At 46.3% G+C, this 16,612-nt stretch overlaps 1 protein-coding gene across 2 annotated transcripts in view; it reads right to left on the bottom strand.

Moving 5' to 3' along the window:
* LOC142579591 (protein lin-9 homolog) overlaps positions 1 to 16,612 on the bottom strand; it is a 99,346-nt gene that overhangs the window by 25,598 nt on the left and 57,136 nt on the right. For both annotated transcript variants that reach the window (XM_075689967.1, XM_075689968.1), the window contains exons 11-12: positions 4,910 to 5,014; positions 3,512 to 3,592 (exon numbers count right to left, since the gene is read on the bottom strand). In XM_075689967.1, coding sequence (XP_075546082.1) covers positions 3,512 to 3,592; positions 4,910 to 5,014 — 186 coding nt within the window. The remainder of the gene's footprint in view (positions 1 to 3,511; positions 3,593 to 4,909; positions 5,015 to 16,612) is intronic.

The following is a 16,612-nucleotide window of genomic DNA, read 5'->3' as shown; positions in this document are numbered from 1 at the left end:
ATGGGTTCCTGTTGTAGATCTTTAAACCTTTCGCTGTCACAGACGTACCGGTACGTCATCGCGCTTCCCCCCCACAGTGTCACTGACGTACCGGTACGTTCTCTATCGTGCGTTCAAAATTTCGCGCCCGAGCGCAAAGCTGGCGCTCCTGGATTGGCCACGCCATCTGTTGACTCTTTCTACAAGTTCGTATATTCGCTCCGACCTGTGTTAGTACATGTATTGAAGAGTACGGTGGGACTGCCACTCCACACTTTCTCTTTGCTGAGTGGCGTGGTGGCTCCGCGTTCGCTGGATCATGCGTCGCGCACGTGTGGTTATGGGTTCAAGGGTTGTTCTGCCATCTCCGCTGGTTTGAAGGTTTTCATTTTTCTTCTGTTGGTGTGTCTGCTACGGCGCGTCAAGTTCAGGCACACGTGCCGTTGCCTCTCTGAAAAGAGTGACTCGATTGCTACTTTCGCTCTCTCGCCACACCCTCGCTTCCGACTTGCAGCAGTAAACGTAAAGCCCTTCGAACTTTGTTTAGCCTTTTTCCATCTCCCTCTGTCTTCTTGATCACGCCCATTGTCCCATTTCTCTCCGTTGTGTGGGCGACTGAAAGCGCATTCTCCTCCCTGCGCGCGGTTACTTTCTGATGGCTGAGTGCACGGGACCTTCGTCTTCTCATTGGAGCGGTGGCTCAATTCCGATTCAGAATACGAGCCGAGCTCGGATTCGGACTCGGACAGAGTCGCATGCGAGGAAGAGGGTTCCGCATCATCAGATTCGAATGTTGAACGGATCTTATAGTCAGGCTGATGATGATGATAATGTTTACTAACAACAGCTGTAGAACACTGAAATGTGCATATTGCATTGACTATGTTATTTGTATACTAATCATAATCAAAAATAAATTGCTATGTTCATTCCCTGTTATGCTCGTTCCCTGAAACCTGGCGCACTGGGGGTGCGTCACGGCCAGAAAGGTCCGACAGCGAAAGGGTTAACTTGTGTTTAGTGTTAACTCGTGTTAGTGTACATGTGTCGTAAACACATGCACACTACACCTACAACAAAACAAATCCTATTTCCATTTCACACAAAGGCAGTGCTGAAGCTGCAATTCTAGGCATCGCGTGACTGATTAGCGCTCGAAGCAGCGAAGGCCTCATGACTTCCTTTGCAGCACAGCCGTGGCGCGTGTCTTCACCCGAGACATCACATCTTGATTATTTTTTCGCCAGTGAGCTGGGCACCAAGGTCGTCTGTCTATCAAAATGTAGCCAACACTGTTCATTCTTGAGTCAAAATGAAACTAGTGGAATCGCGATAAACGGAAATTACTTAAACGGAACTGCCACTTAAATGGAACACCATCCACATGGTTGGTTGGTTTTGTATTCATGTAATGCTCTCTGCAATGTCTCTCAGTAAATGGAACGAATTTTCCTGGTCCCTTGAGGTTGGATTTAAAGAGTCCCCTGTACTGAATGAGTTGTGGACGAAACCGCTGTTTCTATCGACACGATCATGGATGGCGACCACGCAGTTCTGAAGGCACACGGCTTATGTGCGCACCTAGTCAAAACGAAACTACTATTTGACGTAACCGCTGGGACAAAACCATGGCCGTAATCAGCAAGTACGTTCAAATTAACGAGTTTTATTCCATTATATAATCCTTGTGCCTACTGGGCCCCCAGGATGAGTCCAAATCATCAGACTTTTTCAATTAGCGAGGATAAAATAAACGAGATTTAACTGCAGACAAATTAATTACAAGCATTAATAGAACCAATAAACAGACATAAATAGAGACAGTCATTCAATTTGCACAGTACAAAGCATTGCTATAAGCCCTATTACTTATTAAGCTATCGAATGATTGTGGCTTGCCGGCACTGTGCTAATCTGCGAGCTGTCACAAAAGCTGGCATTACGCCTAGCATTCTAAAAAAAAAACTTGAGTGACAATCTATCTAAAAAACAAAGCGCAAACATTCTTACACAAAAATATGGATGCCACTTGATCTTTACACTGAGCGGCTTCAGCCATGGAATGCCAAACTAGACATTTGTGCTGCCAGGTTTTTCTTGTTACGAAGGAGGAGTTTGTGCGAGTGGCCAAAACAAATCTGGCCCCAACGACCACATGACAAAATTTTTTCGTCACAGTTTCGCTTTAACACAGCCACCGCACGCTACATCCGCAATTCTTGAAAAAGCAGTTCTTGGCAGTGCCACTCAAGTTGTTGCGCTGTGCAATTCGCAGGCCCAAAGCCAGCGGTGAATGTGTCGCATTTGCGCTCGCAGTGGGAATGGACTCTGCTGCTCTGCAAACTGAAACCCGGGAGGTTTGAGATCTAAGAGAGTTTGTAAGGTGTCGCCAGTCACTGGCTAATCAACGCTCAAGTGGTACTGATAAAGAATCGGGCAACTGTACATTGATGACCTCTTCAATTACTGTTTCTGTGGCATCAGTTCTTCAGGCTTCTATGTGGTCGACGTTGGAGTAGCTGTCTATGCCCACAGATACACCATTTGCTTCTTGTGTAGCTATCAGTGTCACTTCAAATTTGCTGAGCTGAGTAGCAGGCACAAGTGGCTGCTGCAGATGTTAGGCTTAGCCAAATTAGCAGTGCGTATTAAGTGGCGTTTTTTTTACGTTGGATTTATGGGAAACCAAGTAATGTTCACACAATGTTCCTCATCGAGTTCATTTTTACGAGTCTACTATATTTGGAATGTCCCCACACTGCTCTAACTTTGTGACCAGCAGCCATCCTCAAAGGAGGACAATATGTTGTGCAGTGACATCACACCGTTTTCTGGGAGTTGCCAGTAACCCTCCTAGGACAGTAAAAAATGTTCAAACTTGCCTTTTTGTGTGCAAATGATTTTTATGATCATATAAAGCAAGAACCATGGAAAAAAAATTGTCCGAGGGATGAATTTTACTAGGGCAATAATTTTAAAATGGTAGGCTTCACACCACACAAGAGAGTTCATGTTCTCATATTCATGTGCAAACAATTTCATGATCATGTAAAGCAAGACTACGTGAAAAATTTGTCAGAAAGGTGAAATTTACTAGGAAAAATTATTTTACTCTAGTGAAACTAGGATTTCACTGTCCAAAAGCAAGATTATGCATCCAAATTCACTCTTGAAAAGCTCTGTGTCATCTGATGTTATTTACAGGCACAAAATAAATGCATGCCATCCGGCAGAAGAAGTAGAGGCAACTACTGGGCAAAGATAAAGTATAGACCAGTGCTCCAAGATGTCCAAATCCCATTTTCAATCAGACAATAGACAAGTACATCTGAAAACTGGCATAAATGCAGGACACGATTATTGTTGCAACTGTGAAAGTATGGTGCCAGCTTGCATGACATAAAGTGTCCCGTTTAAATGGCTCGCAAATTATAGTCACCCCTGGCCATAACTACGGCAGCTGCTTCCCCAATCCAATGTGGCCCTGTAAAACACAGGACATCAACCAACATATGATCAGAAAAAAGTTTACCATCTTCTCTGCTTGTGTGTTCATGTCTCTTAACTTCTCAATTTTCTGCTTTTTTACAGTAAGGATCTTGGATAGCTGGACCTGGAAAGAAAGAACTATGCATGAGCACATACATTAAACAACACTCACACAAGAACAAAAACAATATACACAGTTCCGAAATGTAGATAATTCACACTCCTCCTGAAAAAGATTACATCATGGCAGTGTTGATGAAAGTGAAATAGTCAAACCTTGTTATAATGACCTATTGAAAATAATGAAGAAATCATAACTTCCTCTTTTAATTCTCATAGAAAAAAAAAATGACCTTAATGATGCAAAAATGTTCCATAAATGGATATAAGTTCATAACAAACATTTACTGATCAATTCCTGCCAATTTGCCCTGAGACTAGCAGCTCCTGACGCTGCTAGTAACTTATCTTGTGCAGCATTTCAAAACTTCAGCAAGCTGCTGGCTATATGGTAACGTGCCAAACCAGCTGCCCTGCCAAATCAATTGCCACATCAACACTCTGTCAATGCCGCCAATTCCCACTCTTTCCTGCACTCTACGCACGTCGTGCGTAGCAAACGTAAAACGTAAACAGCGGATTGCTTAGCTTGCGGTACATGGAGAAAAGATGCTTCGGTGCATGCTGTGCCGTTTACCTGTAGTGTACTTCTGTGGTCTTGTTGCATGCGCAAAGTTCAAATGATCAACTTCATTTTCAATTTTTCGTTCCCTTTGTCATTGGCTCAGACGAATTAACACCGTCATTATCACCATGATCAGCCACTCGAACGGCAAAAAATATTTCACAGACGCTCTCTTTATTGTCTGAAAAAAGCTCACAATGTAGCTTTAAAGACTTTGGGATTTCCACAATTTTTCTACTTCGAAGTCCTGGCTGCACGTACCCCTGGACTTTCTCTAACACCTAAGGAGTACTTCTGAACTTAAATTCAACCAAACGTAAACAATGATAATAAACAACTGTCACAAAGCAGTCACTTTATTATAAGTTCCAGACCAATTTTTCTGTGCACCAAATACCCTGGTGTTCTAGATTATTAAACACTGTAGCACTTTAATGAACTCTACGTACAGAAACTTCAACCTTACAGGACACTCTTCAATTTTTTGGACTTTGCATGCACAAGTCCTACTGATGCTCCAGCTCTGTCACATCAAATCGTAGTATCTGCTGGTTTACTTGAATTTTTCCGTAAGACATCCGCTGTACTTAAGTTAAATTCAGTTTCCCTAGCATGCACTTTTTGTGATGTTGCACTACTTTCTTACGTGCCAGCAGTTTTCCTATAAATGGACTCAACTGAATCAAAACAGAATTTTAATAAATTTCATTAACTTCCACAATCCGGTTGTTCAAGACTGCAGATATGCTCACTTACCATAAGTGTTAGAAACTCGACAGGGAACCCGCCAACAGTGGATGTTTCATCGACGGACTGGAGCCCAGAACGCAGTGGAGAGGCACCTAGGAGTGGATCATTATCCTGGGTGAAAGGGTAGGGCATACAAGAAATTATAAAATGTTCTTTGGCTTTCTTTGTTCAGAAAGGCAGCTCTTACAACTCTAGTCAATGGTACCAGCTCCATGGTCCATTAATTGACACTGGTTGATAGTGGCAAAGCAAAGTTGTTCCATATGGACCAATACACATGACATCACAGCTTTGTGTCAAAAATTGCTTCCAGCAGAGTCAAAGAAAAAAAAAATGGAAAGAAGGAAAGGGGTGTGCGAAGTGTAAGCATCAAAACTTGCCTGCTAATTAGCTTCCAAGTCTTGCACATGTCACTAAAATTTAGGCTCCTGAAAATTTAAATATTTAATATTCTCATATAATTCGATCGAATACTAGCTATTCAGGCTTCAGTCTGAATTATTGTTAAAAGATTTTAAAGTATTTTGAACAAATAAATATAAATTTGAAAACATGTACAATCGACAATTTCAGTGTGCAAATTGCATTGCCATTGACACAGCTCATAGGCAAGACAAGCCAAAAACAAAGAATTCATTTAGAGCATGGAAAAAATATTAAGAAATAGGAGGAACCATCACATGACATTCTTGAAGCCAATCTAGTGTACCCCTCATTTTCTCACTTTCTTGTATTGATAATGTTAGAGGGACAATAAAGCGAAACAATAAATCAGTTTAGACTAATAAGGCATTATTTGAGAACCCTGCAGGCAGTCATTTCAAAATAATAGTTTGATTATTAGATGAGAAAATGAAGGTCGAAATATCAGTTTTTGAATTTCGTGCTGAAACCCCGACGCCGGTACGTCAGTGTGACGTCAGGCATTCCAAGTATGTTTTCGCATTTGGGCCGCGTTGGCTGAGTAAAGGTTCCCAAAACTTGCCATGTTGAATATTTGGTTCCTTTAGAACACAATGTGGTCAATCTGTACTGCTACATATAGTTGGTAGGCCCTAGAAGATGCCATCAAAATCCATGACGTCACAACAACCAGGTGCAGGAACTTGAAGGAGGCGTCGCCACCCTTCTTTTGTTTGTGCGCTTTTTCTGGCTTACCAAGCATCTTATCGTGGTAACAGTGGTGTTTCTGGTGTCATATAAAGGTAATTTACTGATGCAAAAGAACTCATTTTTTATCTTTAGTGTCCCTTTAATGTGCACAAGAGTGGAAGGAGCAGACTGCAGGAATGTTTGCATAATACATGTAGCTTGAGCATGTGTATTATTTTTGCCTCTTGTTTGTTTCATCAAATAAATGAAGTTGAGAGACAACGCTCCATGTGTTCACTTTGTTCTTGTTCTTTGTCTCTCTGTCGTGCTGTAGTTAATAATGAATCCATGCCAACTCGCCCGGCTTTCACTTATTATGTCATGTGAGGTGTGCTGCTCACAGGATTCAACGCGTGATGTGTGCATTTGCAAACTGAAACAAGGAAGAAAATAGTGTTGGAAGATGTTGCACTGCGAAAGGCTGAATGCCACATGTTATGTTCCTCCGTAAGTGTTCTTTTTTTGTTTCTTTCCTCCAATGTTTACAGTTGCTGACCAATCTGTCATACCTGATCGATTATTCCAACATCCTTACGGCACTGGCCACGCTCTCTCATTGAACCAATGTATAACACTGACCAAAGTTTTAAACACAGAGTGGTGACTAGGCTAATTTTTCAGTGCATAGTCTCTACACACAACGTCAGAGATATTCCAACCATGAAGAAAGTTGGCCCCATTCAGGCTGTCCGTTATACTCTCACTTTCGTTGATGAGGTGGCTTTCTTGCTTTTCAAAAGCTGTACAGATGCCAAGAATAAAACTTAAAACCAAGAGTAGATGTGTGTCAATTCAGCACCAAACTGTAAATTTGGTCACGAACACCCAACGAAGCAGCTCTGGCTACGCTAAGCCAGTATGGTTGTAGCGAAAATTCACTGCTGGCCAAGGTGGTGGCAGGTGGCAAACCATCACAAGAAGTTTGCCACTATGCTGGCATGTTTGTACAAGTGGCTCATCAGTTATAGGGTCCAAGATCATGAGAATGATTCCCTCAAACGCGGAACTGGTCTTCTAGATCTTTCTGTGCATCGCTGCATCGGCAGCCTCTGTTTGCTTCACAAGTTTTTTCACAGCTTCCTCGCTCAAGCACCTTACATCATCCCACCGACATGCATACCCCACTGTACTACCCATCCATACCAAATTGAATGCTCAATGCTCGCGCTACCACTTTTGCTGCCTCATTTTCTTTTTCTTTTTCATACAGCAGTGGACTGGAATGGCCTTCCCTGTGACATTGCAGCCATCACGTGTCCATCAACTTATGCCGAAAACGTTACAGCATACTGTCCTACTTGAAGACCGTTTTTTTTTTCTAAATTTAATTTGTTAGCCCACCCCTTTTGTATTACCCCTTAAATGGAGGTCTTTAAGGTAATGAAGTGAAGAAGTGAAGTGAACGGGCTAGATTGAGGTCTGCAGAAGCGCAGCATTCGGGCCCATGGGTGAGTAGCCAACGACTACAGTGAGCATGCTTACCATGTATTTGGAGTGCTTAATAGACAGGATGGTTTAGGCTCATGTGTAGGCAGAAAGCAGCAGGCTGAACTTGCGCAATACAGCCTAAAGTGCCAGCAGAGCACGGTCAATGTCGCATGTGCGTAACATCTGCTCTTTGTGGTATTGCAACAACACACTACACATTGGGCTATTCAACAGGCGAACACAGAACACACCCATTGCCTTGACCATCACAAAATTTTAAGCAGACTGATCACAAGACTGAGCACAAGTCTGCAAATTAATCTTCTGTACTGCTGGTATTGTCAAAAATGCTGAACTTGCCTTTTTGAATGAAATCATCTGAATAACAGCACTTTGAAAATAACCATTTAACCCTTTGAAGGTTTTTGCCGTACATGTACGGCGGCAGTTTTCTGTCCCACAAGGTCTTTGCCGTACGGGTACGGCTTCGACCCTCCGTTTGAAATTTCGCGCCATAATGATGATGCGTGGATGGATGGATGGATGTTATGAGCGTCCCCTTTGGAACGGGGCGGTGGGTTGCACAACCAAGCTCTTGCTATTATACTGCCTAATGTCCTACCTAGGTTAAACAATAAAAAAGAGAAAAAAAAAAAACAACACTATGAAATACCCCACCCAAATTTTCTGATCCCCTATTTCGAACTGTGCTTTTGTACGCCTCCGTTTTTTGTCGTTTCCCTACTTTTCTTCCACCAATACTCTAATCGCCTCTTACTAATGCCTACTGCGGGCGTGTTTACTTTTCCACTGCTCTCGCTGAACCCAAGTTCTTCAAGGAGGCCAGTGGCGCCTAAATCGACCGCTGGGTAGACATCTTCACATTATAATAAAACATGCTCTATAGTTTCCCTTGCCTTACCGCAGCAAGCACATGTTTCTTCTTCCTTCTTATATCTCGCTTTATAGGTGCATGTTCTAAGATATCCCGATCTCGCTTCGAAAAGTAATGAGCTTCCCTTTGAGTTATCATAAATTGTATCTTTCCTGATTTAGTTTTTTCCTCTTAAGTAGTTACTCATGGCAGGTTTCTTTTCCGTGCTCACTGGGAGGTGCTGCCACCTCTTAGGACTTACAAGAAGCGTTTGAAATTTGTGCTATGTACTTGGGGAGATAAATAGAACTGATTTCAAGCTTCAGCGCGTCGCGCAGACTGCGGCAACACCCCTTTTGCGGTTTCGGTTTCACCGCGTGATCGCAACAGAGATGTGCGAAACATTATTTTTCTCTTTGTTGGCATTCTCTTGCAGCGGCGTTGGAAGTTGATTTCTATCTTGATTGGCGCTGCTCTTAGCTTGTTTATCACCGTCGTTTGCGAGGAATTCTCGCTCTCAGCGGCAACGCGCTTTCGCGGTTTTGGTTCCGCTGCGTGATCACAACGGAGGCGCGCGAAACGTGATTTTTCTCTTTGTCGGCTCGCTCTCGCAGGGGCGGCGGAAGTTGATTTCTATCTTGATTGGCACTGTTCTTAGCTTGTTTATCACTACCACTCACGAGGTATTCTCGCTCTCTGCGGCAACGTGCTTACGCGAGAGGGTGCCTCAGACCTCTGTCCAAGGCAGCCGCATGCAGAGAAGATGTCATGTGTGCGCCAACACAACTCGTCGCTCCAAGAGGAGAACAGACACGCATTTTAGGTGTGCAGACTGCGATAAGGCGCTGTGCGTAGAACCGTGTTTCAAGGAGTACCGCACTCTGAAATACTATTAACATTTTGCAGTTCTGAGTCATGCCGACACCAAAATACTGTTCCAACATTTTTTTTTACTATTCATTCCCGACTTTATACATTTTGTACATTCAAGATCCGCAATAAAGTAATTTGACCACCTGGGAAAGTTTTTTCAAAATAAGTCGACCCTCAAAGGGTTAATGAAATGGAGTTTGAGTCAATTCCAGACATTCTTTACCATCCATTATATCATCTCATAACCTTTCAGGGCCAATGACATAAATATACAGCGCTGCGAACAAGCTCAAAATGGTCGATGCCGTATATTTACAGCGCCGTCTGCACATTTAAAAAGTGCACCTATTTCCTAACTTTTTCTTTTCTGGCATGTGCTGCCACTAGGTAGGAATACAGGGAATTTTTTTTCTTGCGCCTCCCTCTCTCGGTTTTCGTTGCATGGTTTCCTTTAGAGCCAGTTTGCTCCAGTGCGTCTACATACTACGGCTCACACATTGGCGCGCATGCATGCGAGCGGCAGTTTGGGTTTTGTTCCGCAGGCGGTTTCAGCTTAGAACAACAAAAAGCTGAGCTAGTTGGTAAGGATTCATTATGAAAAAGAGGTGAGGCATGCAGCCAGGACACAAGAGTCCTGTGTTGTCCACTTCTTTACTCTTGTGTCCTGTCCGCACGCTTCACCTCTTTTTTGCATAATAGTTTCAGCTTCTTGCACTCACAAAACTGATGGCTGTCTCGTTATTAATCACTCAAGCAGCGACCGCCTGTTTCTCGCTCGTGTAGTATTCACAGGAGTGTGCATAGGAAGGATGCCGCCGTGCATGCATTTCCTTTTCTTTTTCTTTCTTGGAGATCCGCGAAAACTAACTGCCTCTGGTTGGCAATAAGATGAAGATTAATGGTAGTTTGTCACACGTTTTGCTTTTTTGACGGGCACATAACCATACAGTTTTCTTGAGTGCACTCACCTATGCAGTTTGATTACGATATGGACATAAATATTAGTGCAAGAGCAGGAAAACTTGAGAATTGGAAAATATGCTTGTGTGCGCATTTTCTAAGCCTTGAACTATGTGTATAACAATGCATCAAATTTTTAATTCATATGTACCATAAACAGTACATATGCACCAATGCAAAATATTTTTTTCTCACTTTACAGTCACCCTAAAAAAATTACGGTAATTTTTTTTCGAAATAGGTCCCTCAGAAGAATTGGAATCTGTAATAAAAAAAATCTACCCTGGGCGGTCGCATATGGCAAAAAAAATCGACCCTGAAAGGGTTAATGCAAGCAGTTCAAAACATGTGCCATGTACCACTGTTGCGTTTCGCCTGCGACACGTGGTTTTGCCGGCGCGACTGCGGCGGGGCGGCAGACATTTTGGCCCGATCGTCGTCGCCGCAACACTCATCGCCAGGTGTTTCCAGGCGCGTCTGCGGCGATGCGACCGCCTAGGGATCCTCCTCGCATTCCAGTCATTGTGCCCGAAACAGGCGATGCCAAAGCAGGGATCTCATTCCAGTTATTGGGCCCGAAACAGGCGATGCCAAAGCAGGGATCTCGTTCCAGTCATTGTGCCCGAAACAGGCGATGCCAAAGCAGGGATCTCATTCCAGTTATTGGGCCCGAAACAGGCGATGCCAAAGCAGGGATCTCGTTCCAGTCATTGTGTCCGACCGGCAGCGCCACGACAGGGTGCTACGAGATCGTGCGCAGCGCCACGACAGGGTGCTACGAGATCGTGCGCAGCGCCACGACAGTGTGCGTCACCATTAGCCCATTGTACATTCACGTGCTCGTCTTTTGAGGGGTTCCTTCTTGCCCTCAACTGCGAGAGTATAAAAACAGCTGCCCCCGGACGCCAAAAGGAGGGCTCCGATTTCTTCAGTTGAGTGAAGTGCTCTCCCGTCTCTCTACTTCGGTCAAACCTGACCGCCAACTCTTTGCGATGTTAAAATAAACAAGTTGTTTCGTTGTTACCAGTCGACTCATGCTTTGCCGGGACCTTCGGATGCTTCGAGTTGTACCCCAGGCCGCCAGGCCAACGCTACCCTTGGGGCTTGCGACCCAGGTACAACCACGGGCGTCAGCGCCGAGTTCCCAACAGATCGTACCAGCAGTCCGATCCCAAACATCTGGTGGCAGCGGTGGGATCGCCTACGACTTCAAACAACTGTCTGCCAGCGGCGAGATCGCGACAACGGAGGCCAGCAGCAAAGAGATGCAGTTGACAGTATGCTGAGCAGCTCAACGACGATCCGGGAGCAGTGCAACGAGCCCTGTGTGACGACTGGTTGCCTGCAGCGGAACGACTGCGCGGAATTCCTGCCTGCGAGGTTTGGTGAGTGCGGGACTTTCTTCTTCTGAGCTTTGCCAGGCTTTTGTTAGTGTCAGAAACAGAGCTGGTAATTGTGGTTGTCGTTGCTGCCGGGTTAGTTTGCGGCAAGACAATAGTAAGCAGTAGAGAAAGCAGCATTCAGAGCAGCCATGGATTTGAAGTCGTTGCGCAAACCGAAATTGTTGGAGCTTGCAAGAGAGTTGGGTCTGGATGTCTCAGACAAACTCAGAAAACCAGAACTGCTAAAGGCTATTCTTGAGTTAGAGGCTGAGGATGACGAGCTGTCGGAATGCCTTGAGACTATTGAAGAGAGGGAGACTGCAAAAGAAAAAGAAGAGCGTGAACGTAAAGAACAGAAAGAGCGAGAGCAACAAGAGCGTGACCGTCAACACGCTTTGGAAATGAAGCGTCTTGAGGTAGAAATGGAACGCGCTCGTAATGGAAGTCAGGCACACGGTGCAGGAGAACGCGTATTGTTCAAAATGACTGACCTGATGCGGCCGTTTAAGCTTGGAGAGGACATTGGTTTGTTCCTGGTTAACTTTGAGCGAACGTGCGAGAAGCAGGGGTTCTCTCGGGAAACGTGGCCACAGCGCTTGCTCACTTTGTTACCCGGCGAGGCGGCCGACGTAGTCGCTCGCTTGGATAGAGAGGAAGCAGAGGATTTCGACAAAGTAAAATCGAGTCTGCTAAAAAAGTACCGGCTGTCTGCGGAGGCGTTCCGTCGGAAGTTTCGGGAAAATGAGAAAGGCAGAAGTGAGTCATATACAGAGTTTGCGTATAGGCTTATGTCGAACATGCAGGAGTGGCTCAAAGAAGAGAAAGCGTTTGGTGACCACGATAAAGTTCTGCAGTGCTTCGGGCTAGAACAGTTTTATAGTCGGTTACCGGAGAACGTGCGATACTGGGTCTTGGATAGGCCAGACGTGAGTACGGTGGCTAGAGCCGCTGAGCTAGCCGAGGAGTTTGTGACACGTCGGGCTCGCGGAGCTAAGGACGGTCAAAAGGGTGAATTTGGCTCGAAGTTTGAGAGGCCGAAGTTCACACCCATGAGATTAAAGGGGGACACGCGTAGTGAGGATGCGAGCGAAAGCAGTCCGACCAAACGTAAAGAGACGGCGGCAGCCAAACGCAGAAAGCGGTTCGAGATGAGGCGAGCGCGCGTTTGTTATACGTGCCAGAAGCCGGGTCACTTTTCGGCGCAGTGTCCGGAAACAACACCAAAAGTTGTGTTTTTTTCAATAGGCAGCACTGACGAGAACATGAAGCTTCTCGAGCCTTACATGCGAGACCTCCTCGTGAACGGGAAAGAGTGCCGAGTGCTTCGCGATTCCGCAGCTACGATGGATGTAGTTCACCCATCTTACGTAGAACCCCATATGTTCACGGGCGAGTGCGCGTGGATCAAGCAAGCCGTGGAAGCTCATAGCGTGTGTCTGCCAGTAGCAAAGGTGCTTATTGAAGGACCTTTCGGAGCGCTTGAGACAGAGGCGGCAGTGTCATCTATGCTGCCACCCCAGTACCCGTACCTATTTTCAAACAGGTCCGATCACCTCCTGCGCGAGAAGGGGCTTTTGTTTGGTGAAGCTAGTGTTCAGGCCTTAACCAGATCGAAGGTTCGGGAGCTCGCTGCAAAGGCGGTAGTTGCGGGGCCGACGTTATCAAACAACGAAAAAGGGTCAGAGGCGCAGCAAGCTGATATTCAGAGCACGCCCGAACTGAATAGACTTGAGTCTGTAACGTTAAAGGCGCCAGATACTGGAGAGGAAACGCCCGACGCGGGAAAGTTAGAAGAGCTATCTACTGATTTGCTCATCGCGCCTACGTCAGACGGACTGGATAGGTTGCTAAAAGTCAGCCGGTCGGCTTTGATAGCCGAGCAAAAAAAGGATGGCAGCCTGGAAAACGTGCGCTGCAATGTCAAAGAAGGTATCGCCAGGAAAACTGCGCGTTTTGTGGAAAGAGGGGGAGTCCTGTACCGGAAGTATCTAGACCGCAGAGGAGTGGAGTTCGATCAGCTGGTCGTGCCTCAATGCTATCGTCAGGATCTGTTGCGCTTGTCACACGGGGGTTCGTGGTCCGGACACCTAGGAGTTAAGAAAACTAAGGACCGTCTCTTGCAAGAGTACTATTGGCCAGGGTGTTTTCGGGACGCAGACCATTTCGTGAGGACATGTGACACTTGTCAGCGGGTGGGCAAACCAGGGGACAAATCGAGGGCGCCGTTGAAATTGGTACCTATCATAACGGAGCCTTTTAGACGGCTCGTTATTGATACAGTGGGACCTCTGCCGGTAACAGCCACGGGGTACAGACACATTTTGACTGTGATCTGCCCAGCGACAAAGTTCCCTGAAGCAGTGCCGCTTAAAGAACTCAGCTCAGTTGAGATAGTTAATGCACTACTGTCCATATTTGCGCGAGTTGGTTTTCCTGCGGAAATCCAATCAGATCAGGGCACAGTGTTTACTAGCGCTTTGACGACAACTTTTCTCGAAAGGTGTGGGGTAAAGCTGTTACACAGCTCAGTGTACCACCCACAGTCGAATTCCGTTGAGAAGCTCCACTCCGTCATGAAGCGCGTGTTGAGAGCGTTGTGTTTTGAACATCGAACTGACTGGGAGCTGTGTCTGCCTGGGGTGATGTTTGCTTTAAGGACCGCGCCGCATGCGGCTACGGGGTTTTCGCCAGCTGAACTGGTGTACGGTCGCTCGCTTCGATCTCCGCTTCGCATGCTTCGAGAATCGTGGGAAGGTAGGGGCGACGACCCAGTCGTGGTGGAGTACGTGCTTAAGCTCCTCGAACGCTTAAGAAGGGCACAGGAGTTGTCAGGTGAAGCAATGACAAAGGCCCAGCAGAGGGCCAAGGTTTATTATGATCGGACAGCCAGGGCCCGTCGTTTTGAGGTTGGCGATGAGGTCATGATATTGCGCACATCGCTAAACAACAAACTAGACGTGCAGTGGGAGGGCCCAGCACGAATTGTTCAGAAACTGTCGGACGTTAACTACGTGGTAAGTCTGCCAGGAAAGCGGAAAGCACAGCAAGTTTACCACTGTAATCTGCTCAAACCTTATAGACAAAGGGAAGCAGTGGTGTGCATGATGGTAAACGTTCCTGAAGAGCTTCCGGTCGAGCTTCCGGGTCTAGGCTCAGTGACGAACAGGGAAGACACCGGTCAAGTCATTAGTGACCTTATCAGTAAAGCACCGCTGTCGCCTGAGCAGAAAACCGAACTACACCAGCTATTACAAGAGTTTCAAGGTCTGTTCTCTGAGAGGCCTGGTAGGACTTCTGTACTTACTCATGATATAGAACTTACCTCCCCAGAGCCAGTACGATCCAAGGCGTATCGGGTGTCACCCCGCCAGAGCGATATTATGGAGGCTGAGGTAAAGAAAATGCTACAGCTCGGTGTTATTGAGGCAGGTGAGAGTGATTATACCTCCCCTTTGATTTTAGTTGAGGTACCGGGCAAGGAACCTCGTCCTTGCGTCGACTACCGCAGGCTTAATTCCATCACTAAGGATCAAATTTATCCGATCCCTAACATCGAGGAGCGCCTTGAGAAAGTTAGTAGCGCTCAGTTTATTTCCACCCTAGATCTTGTCAGGGGTTATTGGCAGGTTCCACTTACAGAAGAGGCTAGTAGGTATGCGGCGTTCATTTCTCCAATGGGAACATTCCGTCCTAAAGTGTTGAGTTTTGGTTTGAAGAACGCGCCATACTGTTTTTCAAGTCTCATGGATAAAGTGTTGCGGGGACAGCAAGAATTCGCTTTACCGTATCTAGACGACGTAGCGATATTCTCCGCATCCTGGTCTGAGCATATGACACACTTGCGGGCAGTGCTAACCCGCCTGCGCGAAGCGGGCTTGACAGTCAAGGCTCCTAAGTGCCAGTTAGCACAGGCCGAGGTTGTCTACCTCGGTCACGTGATTGGTCAGGGTCGTCGCCGCCCCTCTGAAATAAAAGTGGCCGCTGTGCGAGACTTTCCGCAACCGCGCACCAAGACCGATATTCGGTCGTTCTTGGGTGTCGCCGGCTACTATCAGAGGTACATCCCTAGGTACTCTGATATCGCGGCTCCCCTGACGGATGCTTTAAGAAAAACAGAGCCTCAAACAGTCGTCTGGGACGAGACAAAGGAAAGAGCTTTTAGCGCCCTAAAGAGTGCCCTAACAAGCCAGCCTGTGCTACGGTCGCCAGACTATACAAAAGGGTTCATTGTTCAGTGCGATGCTAGTGAGCGAGGCATGGGCGTTGTACTGTGCCAACGGGAAAATGGAGAAGTAGAACACCCCGTCCTGTATGCTAGTCGTAAGCTGACCAGTCGTGAGCAGGCGTATAGCGCCACCGAGAAAGAGTGTGCATGTCTCGTGTGGGCCGTTCAGAAATTGTCATGCTATCTAGCCGGCTCGAGGTTTATCATTGAGACGGATCACTGCCCTCTCCAATGGCTGCAGACCATCTCTCCCAAAAATGGCCGCCTCCTGCGCTGGAGCCTCGCTTTACAACAATATTCCTTTGAGGTGCGTTACAAAAAGGGGAGTCTCAACGGTAACGCCGATGGCTTAAGTCGAAGCCCCTAACGTAGGAATCAGCCTCAAAATTGTTTGTTACTGATGTTTTTCTTCCTGAGGCAGGATTTTTTTTAACATATTGCTTTTGTTTAGTGTTTCAAAGTGATGATATGCTTTCTAGTGCAATTTTTCAATTTGTGGACGCGTTCTGAGTGATGCTAGACTACTGTAAGGAACTAGGCAGTGGTATAAAAAGGGGAAAGAGCCTGGCAGGGCTTAGTGAGGGTTGTGCCGTGCTTGCTGACTGAGCGGTTGAGTTTTCAGCGTAGTTCTAACGCTTGCCGGGAACGAGAACAAAAATGTGAACTCTCCCGAAGTCACTTTGCAGTGTCCCGTGCGAACCTGAACGAGAGAACGAGGCCTTCTCTGTGCGCTGCGCTCAAGAAACGTCAAGGGACGCCCGACTTCGGTTATGAGCATCATCGAGCGACATCCCTCCGGACAGCGGATGCAGTCC

This window comes from Dermacentor variabilis, chromosome 4, assembly GCF_050947875.1.
Source record: "Dermacentor variabilis isolate Ectoservices chromosome 4, ASM5094787v1, whole genome shotgun sequence".
Taxonomy (NCBI): domain Eukaryota; kingdom Metazoa; phylum Arthropoda; class Arachnida; order Ixodida; family Ixodidae; genus Dermacentor; species Dermacentor variabilis.
This window is presented reverse-complemented; position numbering and strand designations above follow the sequence as displayed.